The sequence below is a fragment of the Rattus rattus genome, chromosome 9, assembly GCF_011064425.1.
Source record: "Rattus rattus isolate New Zealand chromosome 9, Rrattus_CSIRO_v1, whole genome shotgun sequence".
NCBI classification, from domain to species: Eukaryota; Metazoa; Chordata; class Mammalia; order Rodentia; family Muridae; genus Rattus; species Rattus rattus.
In genome coordinates, this window is record NC_046162.1 from 37051265 (window position 1) to 37069450 (window position 18186).

Sequence of the window (18186 nt, forward strand, 5' to 3'; positions counted from 1 at the left end):
ACTAGAGATGCAATATCAATGGTTGGTTTACTTACGAATTCAGATACATTTTGTGTTTTGGGACTGACTAGTAGACCTTTCATGTGAGCTGCATATCTAATTTTTTTTTTTTTTTTTTTTTTTCTTTTTTTTTTCGGAGCTGGGGACCGAACTCAGGGCCTTGCGCTTCCTAGGCAAGGGCTCTACCACTGAGCTAAATCCCCAACCCCCGCATATCTAATTTTAAGTTTTTCAGTAGTCATCTACAAGGAAACATAAATTCAACTTTGGTGATATATTTTATTTAATATAGTATATCTAAATATTATTTTGACATTTGAGTAATGTTTTAATGTTGTACTGAATTTTGTTGCATACTTTTTTTCATACTTAGTTTAGATTTACAGCCCATCTCATATTTTACTCTGTGTGTGTGTGTGTGTGTGTGTGTGTGTGTGTGTGTGTGTGTATGATACAATGTAGCAAAAAGCAAAATTATAGTCATTTTTTCAGAAGGAAATATTTACATTGAGTTTTTACTGAGTTGCTTCCCAGATTCAAGTATTTTAAGAAACTGTGATTGGAGAATTTGTACGCAGATACAAAATCTAAAAAAAAGCTTTCAGTGTTAAGTCTCTGTACAGCTTTCTTAACAAAAAGATGCAGTGACCATCTCTGACTTCCTAAAGATGCAGTGACCATCTCTGACTTCCTGTTTGTCTCTTCTACAATATTTATATCCAAAGAACTGATCCTTTCTCTTCTCTTCTGTAGAAATACTGTAAGGAATTTAACAAAGAAAGTCAAACTAATACAGTAACTCTTAGTTACTTACTCCATTTCTTTAGTAATTGGTGGGGTTAATTAGTATATTTTGCCTCTCAAACAGAAGTACATTGTAGAAGAACCATGGGTGTTGTTGCATCTAAAACTCAGTTGGAGTGGTGGTTTCTTTGCTTCTGTGTTGTTTCACAAAGGAATACTGAGAAAGACTGATTCTAAAACAGTCAAATGGAGTGTTGTAGCTGTACATTCTCTCAGAATCATTGGGAATGTATGCCTTGTTAAGAGAAGACAGTAAGCAACAATGTGGTACTGACACTCCATTGGTACCTAATTTCACTGGGATAGTCTCTTTCTAAGATAGATATGGTTGGCTTTTTTAGGCAAGAAGCAAAGCCCCAATAGTTGTAACAGAAAGAATGCAGGGGTAGTGAACATATCTTTATTTATTCATTCAAGTCAGCGCTTGGCTGTGTACTCAAGGATAGGCTGTGTACAACTGGTATCTCGTCAAAGATGCTGGAAGAGTGTCTGAGATCCCTCACTGATTATAGCTTCTTCAGGTCACTTGCCTGCTTAGTGTTAGGTAGAAGTCTTGTATTGCAAGGTAATGTCCCTCTATGTGACTACCCCGTTTGCAAACTTCCATGCAATCTGCAGTTTGTGTTACCTTTTAACTGTTTTCTTTATAATTCATCAAAATATAGATAGACATCTTGCTGGTTAACCTGCATGCTACAGAATATTGAAGAACACATAATTCAGTTCCATGCCATCAGTTCAGCTTCCTATATCACTAATCGTGTGCATTTGTTTCATGGTCATTAGTGAATTGTTCACATATAGCACAATTTACCCTTTTTAATATGAGAAGTGAGTCTGAAAGCATTTTAGGCTTGTTTGTACTCATTTCCTCTCCTGATCCCTGTCCTTACAAAAACCAATCTCTGTTCTACTTTTACTGTTTTACATCTCCAAAATGTTGTGTTAAATAAAATCTCTACAACTAGAAGGAAGTATGTATTGAAATTTATTAATTACCCAGTAAGACCGTGGTAAGTTTTAGTGAATTTACAGAGTATAAACAAGTAAAAAAAGATATAAACATTTAAATTCTAGCAACAACAGCTAAAGCTAAAGAAAATTGTGGTAATAGTAAACCCAAATGCAGACGTGTGAGGTAAGGGTCTCTTAGGAGAGGCCAGTTAAGGTAGAAATTGTCAGACTCTTAGTTGCAGCTAACTTGTAAGGCAATTGCCTAAAAATAAACATTTTATTGTGACAAAAGCAACTTGGGGGAAAGGATATATTTGCTCACAGTTCCAGTTTCGCAGCTCACTGTGGGAAAGTCAGTGCGGCAGGAACTTGAAACGACTAGTCAGATTTCATCTACAGTCAAGAGCAAAGAGCAGTGAGGTAGCAGGTGCACGCGTGTGCTCGGCTTCCTTTCTCTACCCTTACACAGTCTAGAGTTCTCTGCTTCTCCTCAGCAGAATCAAGATGGCCTCTGTAGACATTCTCACAGGTCAAATTGATACAGATAGTCCCTCATCGAAACTCTTCCCGTATGATTCTAGATTATCAAATTGATACAGATAGTCCCTCATCGAAACTCTTCCCGTATGACTCTAGATTATCAAATTGATACAGATAGTTCCTCATCGAAACTCTTCCCGTATGATTCTAGATTATGTAAAGTTGATGATTAGGGCTGGAGAGATGGCTCAGCAGTTAAGAGCACCCGACTGCTCTCCCAGAGGTCCTGAGTTCAATTCCCAGCAACCACATGGTGGTTCCCAACCATCAGTAATGGGATCTGATCCCTCTTCTGGTGTATCTGAAGACAGTGTACTTATATATAATAAATGAATAAATCTTTTTTTAAAAAAAAAGAATACATTTTAAAAGTTGATGATTTATGCACATGACGTCCCATAAGACAAAGAAAAACAGGCCAGCAAAGATAAAATAGAAAGGGATTCTTATATTTTATGCCTTAAAATGGAATAAACAAATGATAATTTTAAAATGTGTAGGGAACGCTTAAAGGAATATCTACTAAAAGATAAACTAGAACAGAATAATAAAGTAGACCTCAAAAATTGTAAGATTTTAACTAGAGGTTAAAAACAAGTTTAAAATGGTGTGTGTGTGTGTGTGTGTGTGTGTGTGTGTGTGTGTGTGTGTGTGTGTGTGTGTGAAAAAGAACTTATGGAATAAAACAGAAGAAAGGTTAAGCATTAGTACTGGACCCAGGGCTACCTTCAGAGGAATACTTGTTAAAGCTATGAATATACTTTTTTGTCAGACATGAATATTGCTGATAACTGAACCAACAGCTGTAAAATTGTATGGTTGTAAGTATTCCAGCTTTTGACATATTTTAAGTGTGAAGACTTGGCATTTAACTATAAAGCAAAGTCTTGTGAAATGATGCAAATATTTCACTTTGGGGAGCTGGGTTTAGTACTATGCTAGAAGCACCATGTAGCCAGGTATGAGGCTATATTCTTAGGCACTACCGCCTTTTGAATTTTTTTTTATTTTGGTTTAAAAATAAAAGCCTTTGTGGTAAACCAAAACATTTACCACTATTTAAAAAGAAGATTACAAGTAAGGTTCCAATGTAAATGTCTTTATCAGATTATCTTAAATTTTAGCTCGAAGTATGCATTAAGATGCCAGAATATTCTTAGAGTTTCTACCCATCTTCCAAGAATGTTCAAGAGAATATGAAGTGCTTCTTTTTCTAGATCCTTCTTTCTATTAACTTTAGTCTTATCTAACAGCTGGACAATTGAAAGGAAAAGCTCTTGAACAAAAACATTTATCCTTTTAAAAATTTTTGATTTTGTTTAAAAAACAAAATGTGTCCTTGTGTATGGTTGTACACTTGAGTGTAGTGTTCCTGGAAGCCAGAAATGGGCATTAGATCCTCTTTATCTTGCCTTACTGGTTGCTCCAAGCAATTTAGGTGCTGGGAACCAAATTCATGCCCTCTAGAAGAGCAATATGTGCTCTTAACTACAGTGCAGTCTCTAGGCATTTGTCTTAACTCACTCGTACGTAATCCAAGGCACAGAGCCATTTATCCCCCATCTGTGTGGGAAAGAAACAGACTTCAAAAAATGCCTTAACTTTCAACCCCGGTGTCCATGTTACCAGACTTTGTACCATATCTCCATTAGAGCTGCTTTTTTTTTTCCTTTCCCAATTAGCTTTGTTCTGCTAAATGTTCTTTAGCCACCTGTCTTTAAATTTTCTGTTAAGAATATCATCTGTTCAATAGGAGTGTCACTCAGTGATAGCTGTTACTTAAAAATATACATTTGCAGAAAGGAGCTGGCACAAAATTTTCCTTCAGGAAGGGGCTTTATCAGGAGAGAAGGATTCCCACCCCCATGACCGTCAAGAGAACATTTAAACAAAAAACATCAGGCCATAGGAAGCATGGTAGAGCCTGCAGGGAAGTAGAGGACTTTTCTTCAGATTCTGAGAAAAGCTGTAATTGGAGCTATAACTACCTGCTGTATAGCATGACTGGGTTCCGGAAAGTGAGGAGGGATGTGAGGGAACCTTCACTTCAAATCCAGACAGAACAGTGGGGCAGGGGAGCTTGGGGGAGGAGGCTGGTTCTTTCAACAGGGTAGACAAGCTTCGCATTGAAGCTTGAGGGCAGGCACTAGGTAGGACACAAGCTTGGCTCGTGCTGGAAGATGTAGAGGAGCTGCTCAGCATGCTGTCTTACCAGGTCTGATCAGGACTGAGCTGCTCTGAGCTTTGACTTCATTTCTGGAAGAGAAAGGCAGCCAGAGAATTTGTGATCTAGCAGTAGAGCACTTGCCTAATGTGTACAAGGTCCTGGGGCTTGATCTTTGCTATTAATCCTAAGAAAAATACAAATGTAAAAAAACACCATCTTATGTCCTTGTCAACTACCCACATACAATGCCATTTAATTTAAACTCCTACTTAAAACAAATTGCAAGAATATGAAGGCTTAAAAAGTACTCTATTAATGAAATATCAGTGCTTCACTCTTATCAAACTATAAATTCCAAGCCTTTCACTTCCCACTACCATCTGCCATCTGGTTCTGTATTCCATTCTTTCTCTACAGCATGCTAGAGTCTGCTTCAGAGCAGAACACGTGCTAGTCCTTCAGCATGCTTGCTTTTCCTTAGCTGTCTTTCTGGTGTTTTGTGTTTAATGGTATCTTGTAAGGGTGGTGTTTTGTATTATCAGAAGAAATGTATGCAGGTGGGACTCTGTTTTACTAATCTTGTTTCTTTTGCTGAGTCAAGCACTGTTTGGGCACTTAGAAGTAATCTGGAAAAAAATTCAAGTTGAATTATATATTTGAAAGTAAATGTCAGTATTGGTGGAAGAAAATTGTGCGAACTATCTCTGCTGACCAAAATGTAACTGTAAGACAGAGGAGAGAAACAGTCAGGGCCATCCCGGGCTGCAGAACTGTGGAAGACTGCATTGCACAGAATTCTTGTCTGATCGAGAAAACAAAGATGAACTTAAAAAAACTGAATGGTCCCTGAGAAGGGAACCTGGACATGATTGTGCCGAAAGGAAAGGCATTGGAAATATGAGGGTCTGGCTTCACACTTAAACCTCAGTTTAAAAATGTGGTTTTTATAAGTTGGTTATAACCTGTGGCACCTTTTACTGTAGTTTCATGTTTAGCTGCAAACAGGAAAAGGATGTTCTCTGATGGTTTATTTGGTGAAGGCCAACTCATCACAGAGTCAGTTTGTACTCACCGCATTAGACAAAGTACATGTGACAGGAAAGGAAAACCAAAAGAGGTTTAATCCTTGTCCTACTAGACTCCTGTGCTTAACCCGTTTATCATCATCTTGTTGATGATCTGTGCCTGGGGGTGCTTGGTTCAATTTGCTAACTATCCTACAAAAATAAGTCTCCTACCATCTCTTAATATTGTCATTCTAGTCCCTCGATTCTGTTTCTTTTAATCGACCATTGTCCATCTCTTGTTGAGTCTTCATATTTACTCTCTTCACCATGCCATCCACCAGTCTTACCCTGGGCTGGTCTAGATCTCAGGGATTCAGTCTTTCGTGTGTTGGGATTGCAGACATGAGCCACAACACACAGTTAAATTTATTCATCTATTCATTTTACAGTTATGAAATCCTTAATGAGAGTCCTTATTTTTGCTTTCTAAGTACATGGTGGTTACAAAATAGGATACCTTCTCTGAGATACTATCATAGTCCATTCAAGCTTCTATTTAAAAAACAAAAGCCATGCCCTGGATAGCTCACAAACAGTAGAAAGTCATGCTCCTGGGTTAGAGGCTGGATATTCCAAGTTAAGGTGATGGCAAACTTGCTATCCTGTAAAAGACTTTCTGATCTGTAGGTGGCACCATCCAGCTATTTCCTCATACAGAAGAAGGGTTTGATGAACTCCCTCTGGCCTCTTATATTAGGGTACTACCCAATCATGAGTATTCTAATAACTGAGCTTTTAGCTGCCCAAAGGCTCCACCTTCCAATACCATCTTCTTGAAGTTAAGATTTCTTTCTATCAAGAATTTTTAGGGTGTTGGAGAGATGGCTCCACGTAGAGCACTTGTGGTTTTGGTTCCTAGCTCCCATATAGCAGTTCACAACCATCTATAACCCCAGTGCCAGGGAATTAGGTTCCCTTTTCTGGCCTCTCTGGGCACCAAACACACATGAAGTTCACTTACAATACATGCAGCCAAAACATTCATGCACATATAATAAAAATACGGGCTGGAGAGATGACTCAGTGGTTAAGAGCACTGGCTGCTCTTGCAGAAATCCTGAGTTCAATTTCTAGCACCTACTGGTAGCTCACAGCCATTTGCAATAGTATATGGTTCCCTCTTCCGGTATGCATGAAGACAGAGCATTCATATTCATAAATAAATAAATCTTTTTTTTAAAGTTTTAGGATCTGGGGGTATGCCTTGGCTAAAGGGGCCTTGGGTGGCCCTGTATTTGATGCCTAGCACTGTTGAAAAGGGAGGAGATATGTTAGTAGAGTGCTTGCTGTTGGGTTCGAGCTTAGCACTTTATAAACTCAGTACAAGAGCATATACCTATAATCCTAAATGGCAGCAAGTAGATCAGGAGTTTAAGGGCATCTTAGTTACAGGTCTGAAGTCGAGGCCCATCTGGGCCACGAGAAACCTTGTCTCATAAAGGAAAAGAGAAGATAATGGTCCAGACCATAGCAGCAGACTGTTACAAGCCACTTTTCTAGTCTTTAAGACTAGGAGCTCAAGTTGTACATTCAATCTAGATTATTAACTACTTAAAAACAAATAGGAATCCAAAGGCACTATAAAATTGTGCATAAAGCAAGACTGAATTGTTATCTGAGCCCTATTGTAAATTAACAAAGGCTAGAAGATTAATATGCTGGCCCACAGAAACAGTAAAAGCAGTTCTGATTGGGGGGGAGGGGGTTGCAGATAGGGCTCTCTTTCCTGCCTGTCTCCAAGGTCATCCTGTGTACTGTGGTTTGCCTGTTTTCCCTCCATTCTTCTCTGAAATTCTGTTGCTGGCATTCTGTGTCCAGTATGCTGTATTTCTGTTGCTTCATTGCTCTTTTTGGTTCTACTTCTCTTACTCAAAAGTTCTCCTTTCCATTTCCCTTCCTCTGCTCTTCCAGTTCATTTTTAGCTTTGTTCCTATTTTTAACTCTTTGAAACTTTCATTGATGGTCACACACATACACATATAAATGTCCCAATGAGCCCACTTAGTGCTACCCATATATACAAGGTTGTGCAATTATCTGCTGCAGCACAAGGAACCTGCCAGCATCTACCCCTCATAGAAAAGACTCTTTTCCACCACTTCTTATAGATCCTCAGCTACGAGTGGGACCTTGGGAGTAACTCTATTCTAGAATGAGTTTTTTTTAATACTGATTTAATTTTATTCAAAGTACTTTCTAAATAACAATGCACATTATGTTGGATGTTTTAACTTCCTTGATCTTATATGGGTAACCACAGTTGCTATGAGTTCATGAGTGCAACATCCTATATACAGACTAAGTATTTCAGCGTACTTTTCCCCATCCTCAGGCTCCTGAGTTCCTTCCACCTTCTCCTCTCTGAATCATTGGGCTCAGGAAAAGAGAATAAAGAACTATGAAAGGGGCCAGAAAACATGTACCGTCTCAAATGAAGCTGTCATAATCTCCACTACTACTCATTTTTGATTGCTGATATTTATTATTATAGAATCCCTGTGCTCAAATCACCATTTTCTATAACTCTTAATATTCATGCTTTTTCATTTACAGTATGCATCAGGAGCATAATATTAAAAAATATTCTAATCAGTTTTTACTTTTGAAAAAAATCTTCATCTTCTGTGAATGGTAGTTTTTGAAACATCCTAATTCCTATGATATCTAGCATTGATAAGTTTCCAAACTTGTGGTTGAAACTTCTTTCTGTAGGCTACAGAGAGTGAAGTAGGAGATGTAGATTTAACCCGTCTTCCTGAAGGACCTGTTGATTCTGAGGATGAAGAGGAGGAGGAGGAAGAGCTTGATCGAACAGATCCACTGCAGGGTCGAGATCTTGTCCGGGAATGTCTTGAAAAGGAACCTGCAGACAAAACTGATGATGACGTTGGTAAGAAATAAATACATTTGAAGCCAACCAGAGCTCCACAGAAAATCCTGTCTTTTAAAAAAGAAAGGGAAGGGGAGGGTGTGGGAGGGGAGGGGAGGAGAGGAGAGGAGAGGAAAGGAGGGAAAAGGGGGGGGAGGGGAAAGAGAAAAGAAGAAATAATTGTGTTCACATAAACATTTTTACCCTTATGTACAAAATAAGCTGTTGCCACATAACATATTGTACCAAAACATAACTTCTTAAAACAACATACATTTATTAGTTCATAGTCTTTGTTGGTCGAGAAATCAGGAACAACTTAGCTAGATAATGTTAGCTTACAATCTTAGTCAGAGTTTACACACAGACTCCAGTCACTTGCGCCTTCGCTGGAGTGTGTGAAAATCTTAGATCCAAGATGCCTATTCATGAGACTTCTGGCCCCAGACCTCAGTTTTATGTCATGGAGTCTTCTTTGTACCTGCTTCTTTACCTTAACAACATGGCAGGCGATCTCTAGTGTGGATCTAGTAATTCACAGTGAGTAAGGTAGATAGATGCCCCCAATGTCTTCTGTGACTATCATTTCTTCTGCCATAACCATTACACCATGCAAACTTGAGAGTGTGTTTGTGAAAGACTATACCTGGACATTGGTATCAAAATGTCAGATCATTGAGAGCCATTTTGAGACTTGCTGTGAGTGTTTATAAAATAAAAATGTTGATTTCATTTTACTGATTTGTATCTTCATGTTCATAAGACATTTAAAGCTCACTAGAGTAGTACCTCAAATCTATGAAATAATTTTTAAATCAATTTCAAATATATTTCAAGTACCCTCATTTGTGCACCCTCGTTAATGTTACCCTCATTAAAACTATAGATAAAGCTTTTTGTGTGTTTCTCAATTTGTTACAGTTAATCTATTTTTAAATGAAAAGTTGAATCTAAAGATGGTGATGCATCGTTAAGGAACTAAGTTTACTTAGTGTCAGTTACATATTGCTGTTGTTTATTTAAGATTTTATCTTAAATTTTTTATCATATTGCTGTTCATATTAGAAGTCAATGTTAAGTGAAAATTATAACTTTTATTAGCAATGATATATTTAAACATTGCCATTATAAAGATAGAATATTGTTAAATAACCACAGATTAGACGTGCTGTAAACATCCACACAGACACTCTACCTTTCATGAATTCCAGTTACCTATGAGTGTATACCTTCTTTGTGTGGCCAGTTCTATCGAAGCTTGTTTATCTCATTTTGGATGTTTGTGCATATGTTTCCGTTATTTTTATCTTTATTTCTTGACGTCAGAAAATAGTCTCAGAAACCCATAATCATTTAGTAAAAATAATAAATTTTTGGTAAAAGAAGTTAACTAATTAGTTGGTTTAACAAATCTTGAGCTATACATCACGTTAGTTATCCCTAATTTACTGACTGACATTACCAGTAGAATTATGAAAAAGAAAATTCTAGCCTAAAAGGAATAAACAGAAGGGTTTGTGCAAATCTATCAAATCAAAGTACAGCACTACTAAATTGCACCACTGAGCAAGTGACATCTTGAACTAAGCACATCAAATAGATGTTACAGCTTTGTCTGAACCTTTGTGGGTTCCTGGTTGAATGATGTTTCTCAGTATGCTTGTGTTGGTATGTGAGGGTAAATACGCATACAGTTTATAATGTGTGTGTGCACACATATAGCCTACTAAATTAACTGGGTTTTTTTTTAATTATTTTTATGTGATAGCTATTTTGCCTGTATGTATGTCTGTGCATCATGTGTGTGCAGTGCTGTGGAGGTCAGACATGGGTATCAGATCCTGAGTTAATTAACAAGTTGACTGTTGAATTGCAAAATGTGCTGTATGTTAAAGTAGCATCATTGGTCTTTTTCTTATAGAGCAGTTACTTGAGTTCATGCACCAGCTACCTGCCTTTGCGAACATGACCATGTCTGTAAGGAGAGAGCTCTGCTCTGTCATGATTTTTGAAGTAGTAGAGCAGGCTGGGGCTGTTATTCTTGAAGATGGGCAAGAGGTAAGTCAGCAAATTAAGTGTTAAATTAACTTCTCTAAGCTTGTATAAATTCAAGCTTTTGAGTTTAAATTCTTTTGAGTAAATCCTGAGTGGGGTAGTTAATCTTTGAAGAGACAAGTTGTGTTGTTATTGCTTTACTATCTAAATCGTTGTTTTCCTAGCAGTAGACTTTATGCAGAGTAGATACTCAATCAATAATTCAACCGTTTTTAATAACTAAAATTAATAAATCTCTAAAGAATTTTTGATTGTTGTTGTGGGTGTGTGTGTGTTTAAAACTTAGTCCCCATGTTCATTGAATGTGAATTAAAAGGAGGAGGGCCAGGGTATTGATGCTGATCCCTGCCTCCTAGTGGATGTGACAGGGCTGTAGTGTGGTGTTTCTCAGTCTTTCTAATGCTGTAACCCTTTAATACATACAGTTCCTCATGTTACAGTGACCCCCAACCATAAAATTATCTCATTGCTACTCATAACTGTAATTTTGCTACTGGTACAAATTGTAATGGAAATATTTGTGTTTTCCAGTGGTCTTGGGCAACCTCTCAAAAGGGTAAAAACCCACAAGTTGGGAACCACTGCTTTAGTGTGACTAGGAAACACGACTGTAAGATTGCTCAGAAGTGTATTACCAATTTTTTAATATTTCCGAAATTCATTTAGAATTCTCTATATTCACACTCTCTAATCTGTTCTACTTACTAGTGTCTCCTTAGAACAGAATAAACTCAAGAGTTGTGTCAAAAGATGGTCATTATATATTTGTAATAGGAAAAACTGAGTATGCCAAACTATAGTTTAAAAACAAGCAATGGCTAACCAAATAATGGGTAAGCGTGGGATAAAAGAGTAGAGTATTCTTAGTCATTCTTTGTGTTACTGGGGTATCCAACCCAACATACTGGACAAGTGATGTCCCACTGAGCTGTGTACTCCACAAGCTCACATTCTTTTTCAATTGCTAGAAATTCTTCCAGGGGCAGATGTCTCCTCCAGCTTTATTTGCATGTTTTGTACATCTAACAAATAATATACACATCCCCAGGAAGTTTGAGGAGACAGATTAGTTTATATTTTTATCTTCAATGACAAGATTAGGGACTGGAGAAATAGCTAAGTTGGTAAAGTATTTGCCATCAAATGTGAGGACACACTTTTGGTCCCCAGAAGCTTCAACAAAAGCTAGATTCGTGGCATCCATCTGTAAACCTAGCACTGAGTAGATGGAAACCTAAAGGTCCCTAGGGCTCATTGGTCAACCAGTCCAGCCTGCTTGGCAAGCCCTAGGTCAACAAGACCCTTTCTAAAAGAATTATGTAGTTGGTGTCTGCAGAAAGACAGCCAAGGTTGTCCTCTAGCCTCCAAATAAGTACGTTCACATATGCACACATGTGTACCTGCACCTACACATACACAAGCGAAAATAAACCAACGTGGATAGCACCTGAGGTTGACCTCTGGTCTCCACATGCACACACTTGTCTACCTATATATACAAACACATATACTCAAGCAGAATACTCTAAATATATTCAACAACTTAAAATAATATATAAAAGCTGTTTAGACAGTAGGATTTTAATGTGCTTTTCTTTTCTACAAGTTTTTATGTTCTCTAAGTCTCTATAGTTCTGTTAGCAAAAATGTATTGTCTGGTTGGGCAAGGTGCACACCTTTAATTCCAGTACTAGGGAGGCAAGCAAATATATCTCCGTGTGTTAGAGACCGGCCTGGTCCACATTAGCAAGTTCCAGGACACCCATGACTACATAGAGATCTTGTCTCAAAAAAAAAAAAAACAGACACAACAACAAAATATGTATTGTCCATCGACTTTGTACTAGGTATTTCTGTGACACAGGAATATATATGGTGGTTGGGAAAAGACACAGCCCCATTCTCTGTAGTTTATATAATCTATAAATTCTATCTATAAATTCTACTGTGTTCTTATAATCAGCAACAAAGAAATGGACTTTAAAATAGTCTTTTTGTTACCTAGTTACTACTCAGATTGCATGGAAAATGTTGAAAGTTTAGGCTCACGAGGAGGAATGACTATAAAGAATAAATGTTCTTTCACTAATACACAGAAGACTTTTAAAAATATAACTTTAGGGGGTTGGGGATTTAGCTCAGCGGTAGAGCACTTGCCTAGCAAGCGCAAGGCCCTACGTTCGGTCCCCAGCTCCGAAAAAAAAGAAAAAAGAAAAAAATATATATAGCTTTAGGTGGATAGATGGCAGTTTCAGGGGATCCAACATTCATACACATAAACTAAAATACACTTTTAAAATTAGAAGTGTGTACATGCATACGTGTCATCTCCCAGGCTAGCAATATGGTTCTGTGAGTAAAAGAACTTGCCTCCAAGCCTGACCTCTCTTCAATCCATGGTACCCATAGAGTAGAAGGAGAGAAATAATTTCTACTTTTCGTCCTCTAACCTTCACGCGAACATTTGTGTATCTCCCTCATGTTAAATGATTTCACATAAATGATTTGTTTTTAATATGAGCACCAATTTCTAATATAATGTAAATATATAAAATATATAATTTGTTAACTGTGCATTAAAATTCAGGCTTGCTAGTATTTATCATTAGGATGATTTCTATGTTGGGCACTGTTGTAAGTAAGCATTTGGTCTTTATTAAATTGGCCATCTACTTTAGGAGTTCTATATTACTTTTTTCTTTTTTAACATCTATTTAGCAATAAACTGAGGCCTGAAGACATTATATAACTTCGTGAAAGTCACTGTGCTGCTCAGTGGCAGGGTCTGGATTTACACATTTTTGCTCCTAATAAAGGACTTAGCAGTTGAGACCCCTGGGTCTTCTTAAAGGAGATATGGGACACCTCACAATTGTCTCTAAGTCCAGATTTAGGGAGTATGAAGCCCTTATCTGGAGACCTAGGGCATGTGTGTGTGTACACTCATGCACACAAAATAAATTTTCTTTAAAACAATAAGTGTTTTTTGAAACAGTACAGTATTTTGCCTCAGAGAATTTGGCCAATTAGGAAATTTCCTTTGGTGACTAAAAGAAGAAAGTGAAAGAAACCAGTAGTTCTGTGTAGACAAGGCATAGGATGTTGCTGAATAATTACTGAACATAGAGCTAGGTCTTCTCTTCTCCTTTAAGTGATGCATTTGACATATTTTGTTAAATTGTTCGTCAAAGTTAACTTATAACTGTCTTTTTTAAAAAAAGATTCTAATACCTTTATTTTCCTCTGTAGCTTGACTCGTGGTATGTCATTTTAAATGGCACTGTAGAAATTAGCCATCCAGATGGGAAAATTGAAAATCTCTTCATGGGAAATAGTTTTGGAATCGTGCCCACTCTGGATAAGCAGCACATGCGTGGAGTTGTCAGAACCAAAGTCGATGATTGTCAGGTAAAGCTACTCTGCTTTGTTCCCTCCTCCTTTAAGACTGGAAATGGCAGACCTGCTTTTCTCTTTCTTGCTCAAAATAAAACAGCATTAGTTGAGAATTAGGATTTTTGATAGCCTGAAGTTGACAAGAGAAAGTAGATTTTATATCTCTCTCAAATTTTGTGACTTGAACAAAGTGTAACTTTTTAAGAGAATGTTTCAAGTAACTGTTGGTTTGTTTGAACATTCAAACTCTTGTTATCCAGTTCAGCCGCTTTCTGTTTTCAGAAAAGGAAGGAAATGGGAACTTGTGAGTTGTTTGTTTCTAGCTTACTCCTGCTTCATGATTTCTTTGCATAGTGTCTGTTTGAGAGAAGTGGATGTTCACTTCTCCTTTTAGAGCAGAATGCAGAAGATTCCACTTTGTCTCTCCGTGTGAATTGTTTACCTTGATTTTTGTTTGAGGTTAAACAAATTGAATGAGAAAGCACTGATGCCGCTTGATTTCTTGCCACTGTGCTCGGCCTTGGTGCGTAGTGATGTGTTTATGTACTATAGGTTCATTAACTGTCCCCATGTTGTTCTCGGACAGTTTGTCTGCATAGCCCAACAGGACTATTGGAGAATTTTAAATCATGTCGAAAAAAATACCCATAAAGTTGAGGAAGAGGGAGAAATCGTCATGGTACATGAGCATCGTGAACTAGACCGGAGTGGAACTAGAAAAGGACACATTGTGATCAAGGTGGGTGTTTTTATTTCTTGTTCTAGAAACTTCATTCAGATCTTTCATTTTGCTTTAAAAACAGGCTTTAGACCACTTCTATGAGTAATGTAAAGTTCTTCACTAGCTTGTTGTCTAATTTGTTCTCACACACCTGAATGATAAAGGATAATTATTACCCTTTAATATCCAAATTGATATATTATTTTAGATTATACTGGTCAAATGTTCTTAAATATGTAAGCCCTTGATAGTGGGTGTTGGTCTTACAAAAAAGAAAGCAAGCAATTTTAGTGGCGAGACCAGAACTGGAAATTTAAAAACTAGCCACAAAGACACACAGAGTCCACAGTGAAGGTGCAGAGGTCTTGTTAGCTTGAAATCAGCTGTGGCGTTTCTGACCCTTTCTCTAATTGAAAACAGAAGCGGTGCAGTCAAGACTGAGGGAGGGAATCTGGAGTTGTAGTATGATTACACTCAAAGCAGCAATCTCTATATTTTCTTCTCTTCATCTATTCTTTGTCACTCTTGTCTCTATGAAGACCCCTAGATATAAAGTAAATCAAATATAAGTTGAAACTAAGATACGTGGTTCTCTTTTTAAGGTAGCCTTATTTGAAAAATGTCATTAATTGGCAAGTGGAGAACTTAATACCATAGAGAGGAAATACAAGTGATGCCATAACAGTTCTCTCCTAGGAATTGAATTCTTAGAGCTGTCTCTTAGTATAAGTTTTGTGTGCAGAAAAGGTGAGTGTGGCTGAGTATGGTAGTTGCACACCTATAATCATTCCCATACTAAGAAGATAAAGGCAAGAGGATCCTGAGTCCAAGACTTGCTTGAGCTATATGTAAAACAAGTTCAAAGCCATACACAGCTATTTGAAACTGTTTCCAAAAAAAAAAAAAGAAAGAAAGAAAGAAAGAAAGAAAGGACAACATATAAATAGAATACATAGACTGATGCATATTATCATTTTGTTTTGGGCAAAGACCCCTATATTTTAATAATTTAAAATATATAGAAATGTTTAAGAACTAGAATGGGGAGATGGCTCAGTTTAATTAGTTAGGGCTTGTCAGACAAATGCAGATACAGGGACCTGAGCCTGTCAGAACTCATGTAAAACTCTGGGCACATCGTTGTGCACCTGTAATTGAAGCAGAGGGGAAGCAGAGATAGGAGGATCCCATTATCTTGGTGACATTCATGAGCTCTGAGTTTGGTGTGAGACCCCGTCTTAAAACATGGTGGAGAATATTTGAGTAAGACATCCGAAATTGACCTTTGGCTCACACATACCCATATATACATGAACAAAAAAAAGAAAAGTTTCAAGAATACAGAGACTCTGTAAGTCAGATTTCCCCCACTTTTAATATTGTGTCGCGTTTGCCCCTTTTTCGTCAGTCTTCTTTTGAATTGTTTGAGATATTTTACAAATACAGTATGTCACCATTCCTAAAGCAAGAGTACTACTTAAACACCTCTGGAGAACCTAACATTGAAGACCCGTGTCCATATGTGAGGATTTTTTTCCTATGATGTCACCATTTGTGACACTTGATAACTGATGGGTATCTGATGAAGAGATGTTCTGAGGTGACTGTCAGCGTATGCCTCTAGTTTGTGGATAGTAACAACTAGGTGCAAACCTCTTCCCACCTCTTTTATTATTGTTGATGATTCCTGCTGAAAACACCATTTTACTGATACTATAATTTCTCTTATAAATACTGATTGTCATTCTTTAATTTGTGTTTGATATGGATTTATTGTTATACTCCCTTGCCATCAGTATTGTTCAAATGCTCTACAAGTTGACTCTTGTATTCTTTTGAAATGCCCTCATCATTCTTTGAGCATTTCTTAGTTTTCTAACAGTCAGTAAGGATTATCATGAACTTTTCTTGTTCTTACTCTGGAATCAGCCATTTCTCCAGAAAGTTCCTGATCTTTCCAGTAGAAAATAGCATTTATAAGCCAGATCTGGAAATTTACTATATTGTATATTTTTAGCCCCTCGTGAGTCAGAGCTAGGAAAACAGGTATTTATGTTCATTATCAATGTACATCTACAACTCTCTGTGTATTCTGCAGCCATACATTATATGATATTTAACTGGCCTAAAACTATCCTACAGACTTTTTTTTCTAATGTTTTATTTCCATATCTATTAATTCTTCTCTTGTTTATTTGCTGGTTTTAACCAGTCTCTACCATGCCAGAATAGCAGTGCCAACCATGTCTTTTGCCTTTCTCCAAGTGGAGGTTATCCAGAGTGTGATTCTCTCTCCAAGGACCAAAGTTTCTTGGTTGCAAGGGTAGACGCTGAAGACTTAATTTTTGCATGATAATGGCCTCTTCATATTTTTTAATGTATGGCCCAGACTCTGTAGGAACCCTTATCTACCGTTTTAGACAAACAGGATAGTGTTCTTCTTTTAAAGTTGAACAGTTAGCACACTCACTCACTATGTCTACCCTAAGACCACATATAAGTTTCCTAGACCATCATTGGCCTAAATAACAAACCCATTTTCATAATCTTAGACTTAGTATTTTTAAGAGTAAGAAATAAAAAGGAATAACTTATAGTCTCTATGCCATAAGTTGGTTATATGACATCTTTCTTACTTCTGAGTACCTTATTAACATTGGGTGCCCTTGGAGAATAAAAATTCTGAGATAACATTGTCAGTATTAATGTATGTTTACTATATAGATGTTCGGATTAGTTATTTGTATGGTTGCAGCAGATTGGCATTTGAACTTAAGGGCCAGGATTAGATTTTTAAATTTTATTTACATAAAATGATATATAATGTATAAAATATTAAATTATATTTATGTTTGTGTATATAAATTATATCCGTAATATTAGTCTTTTGCTTGTGTGTGTGCCTATGTACCATGTATGTGTCATGTCTACAGAAGTCTAAAGAAAAGGACATTGGATCCCCTGGAATTGGAGTTAGACATGATTGTGAGCTACCATGTGGGTGCTAGGAACCAAGCCCAAGTGCTCTTCATCACTGAGTCATCTCTCCAGGTTGGAGAGATGGGTCAGTTGGTAAAGTGTTTGCTGTTCAAGCACAAGACTCTTAATTCAGGTTTCTTTAAAAAGACTAGTATGATGACAAGCAACTTTAATTCTTTCATTGAGGAGGCAGAAACAAGGGTCCCTTGGGCTTTCTAGCCAGCCAGTCTGGCCAGTTGGTGAGCCCCAACAAAAATATTTTTTTCCACAAAAAAAAAAAAAAAAAAAAAAGGGTGGAGAACATTTGAGGAAGACACTGACGTAATTCTCTGGCCTAACCCTCACTCTGCCAACCCTCCAAAAAGCCAGGCATGGTGGCTCATGCTTGTAAGGCTCCCAGGCCTGTAAGACTCTGTCTCAAAAAATAAGGAAAAGTTCTTGAGGAACAATACTCAGGGTTGTCCTCTGGCCTCCTCATGACACAGACACCAAAAATTAATTAATTAGGAGACCTGCAAAGTCTAATAAATTTTAACATCGATTCAGTAACTCAATAGAAAATGTGTTTGTGTGCGCGTGTGTGCACGCGAAATTTGAAGTATACAAGCATTTAAAATCTTGAATATAGAAACCATAC

The 18186-nt window shown here is 37.3% G+C and overlaps 1 protein-coding gene across 7 annotated transcripts in view; it reads left to right on the forward strand.

Moving 5' to 3' along the window:
• Positions 1–18186, forward strand: part of Rapgef6 (Rap guanine nucleotide exchange factor 6) — a 162928-nt gene that overhangs the window by 77012 nt on the left and 67730 nt on the right. For all 7 annotated transcript variants that reach the window (XM_032911944.1, XM_032911941.1, XM_032911940.1 and 4 more), the window contains 4 exons: positions 8245–8422; positions 10323–10459; positions 13706–13864; positions 14436–14588. In XM_032911944.1, the coding sequence (XP_032767835.1) occupies positions 8245–8422; positions 10323–10459; positions 13706–13864; positions 14436–14588 (627 nt within the window). The remainder of the gene's footprint in view (positions 1–8244; positions 8423–10322; positions 10460–13705; positions 13865–14435; positions 14589–18186) is intronic.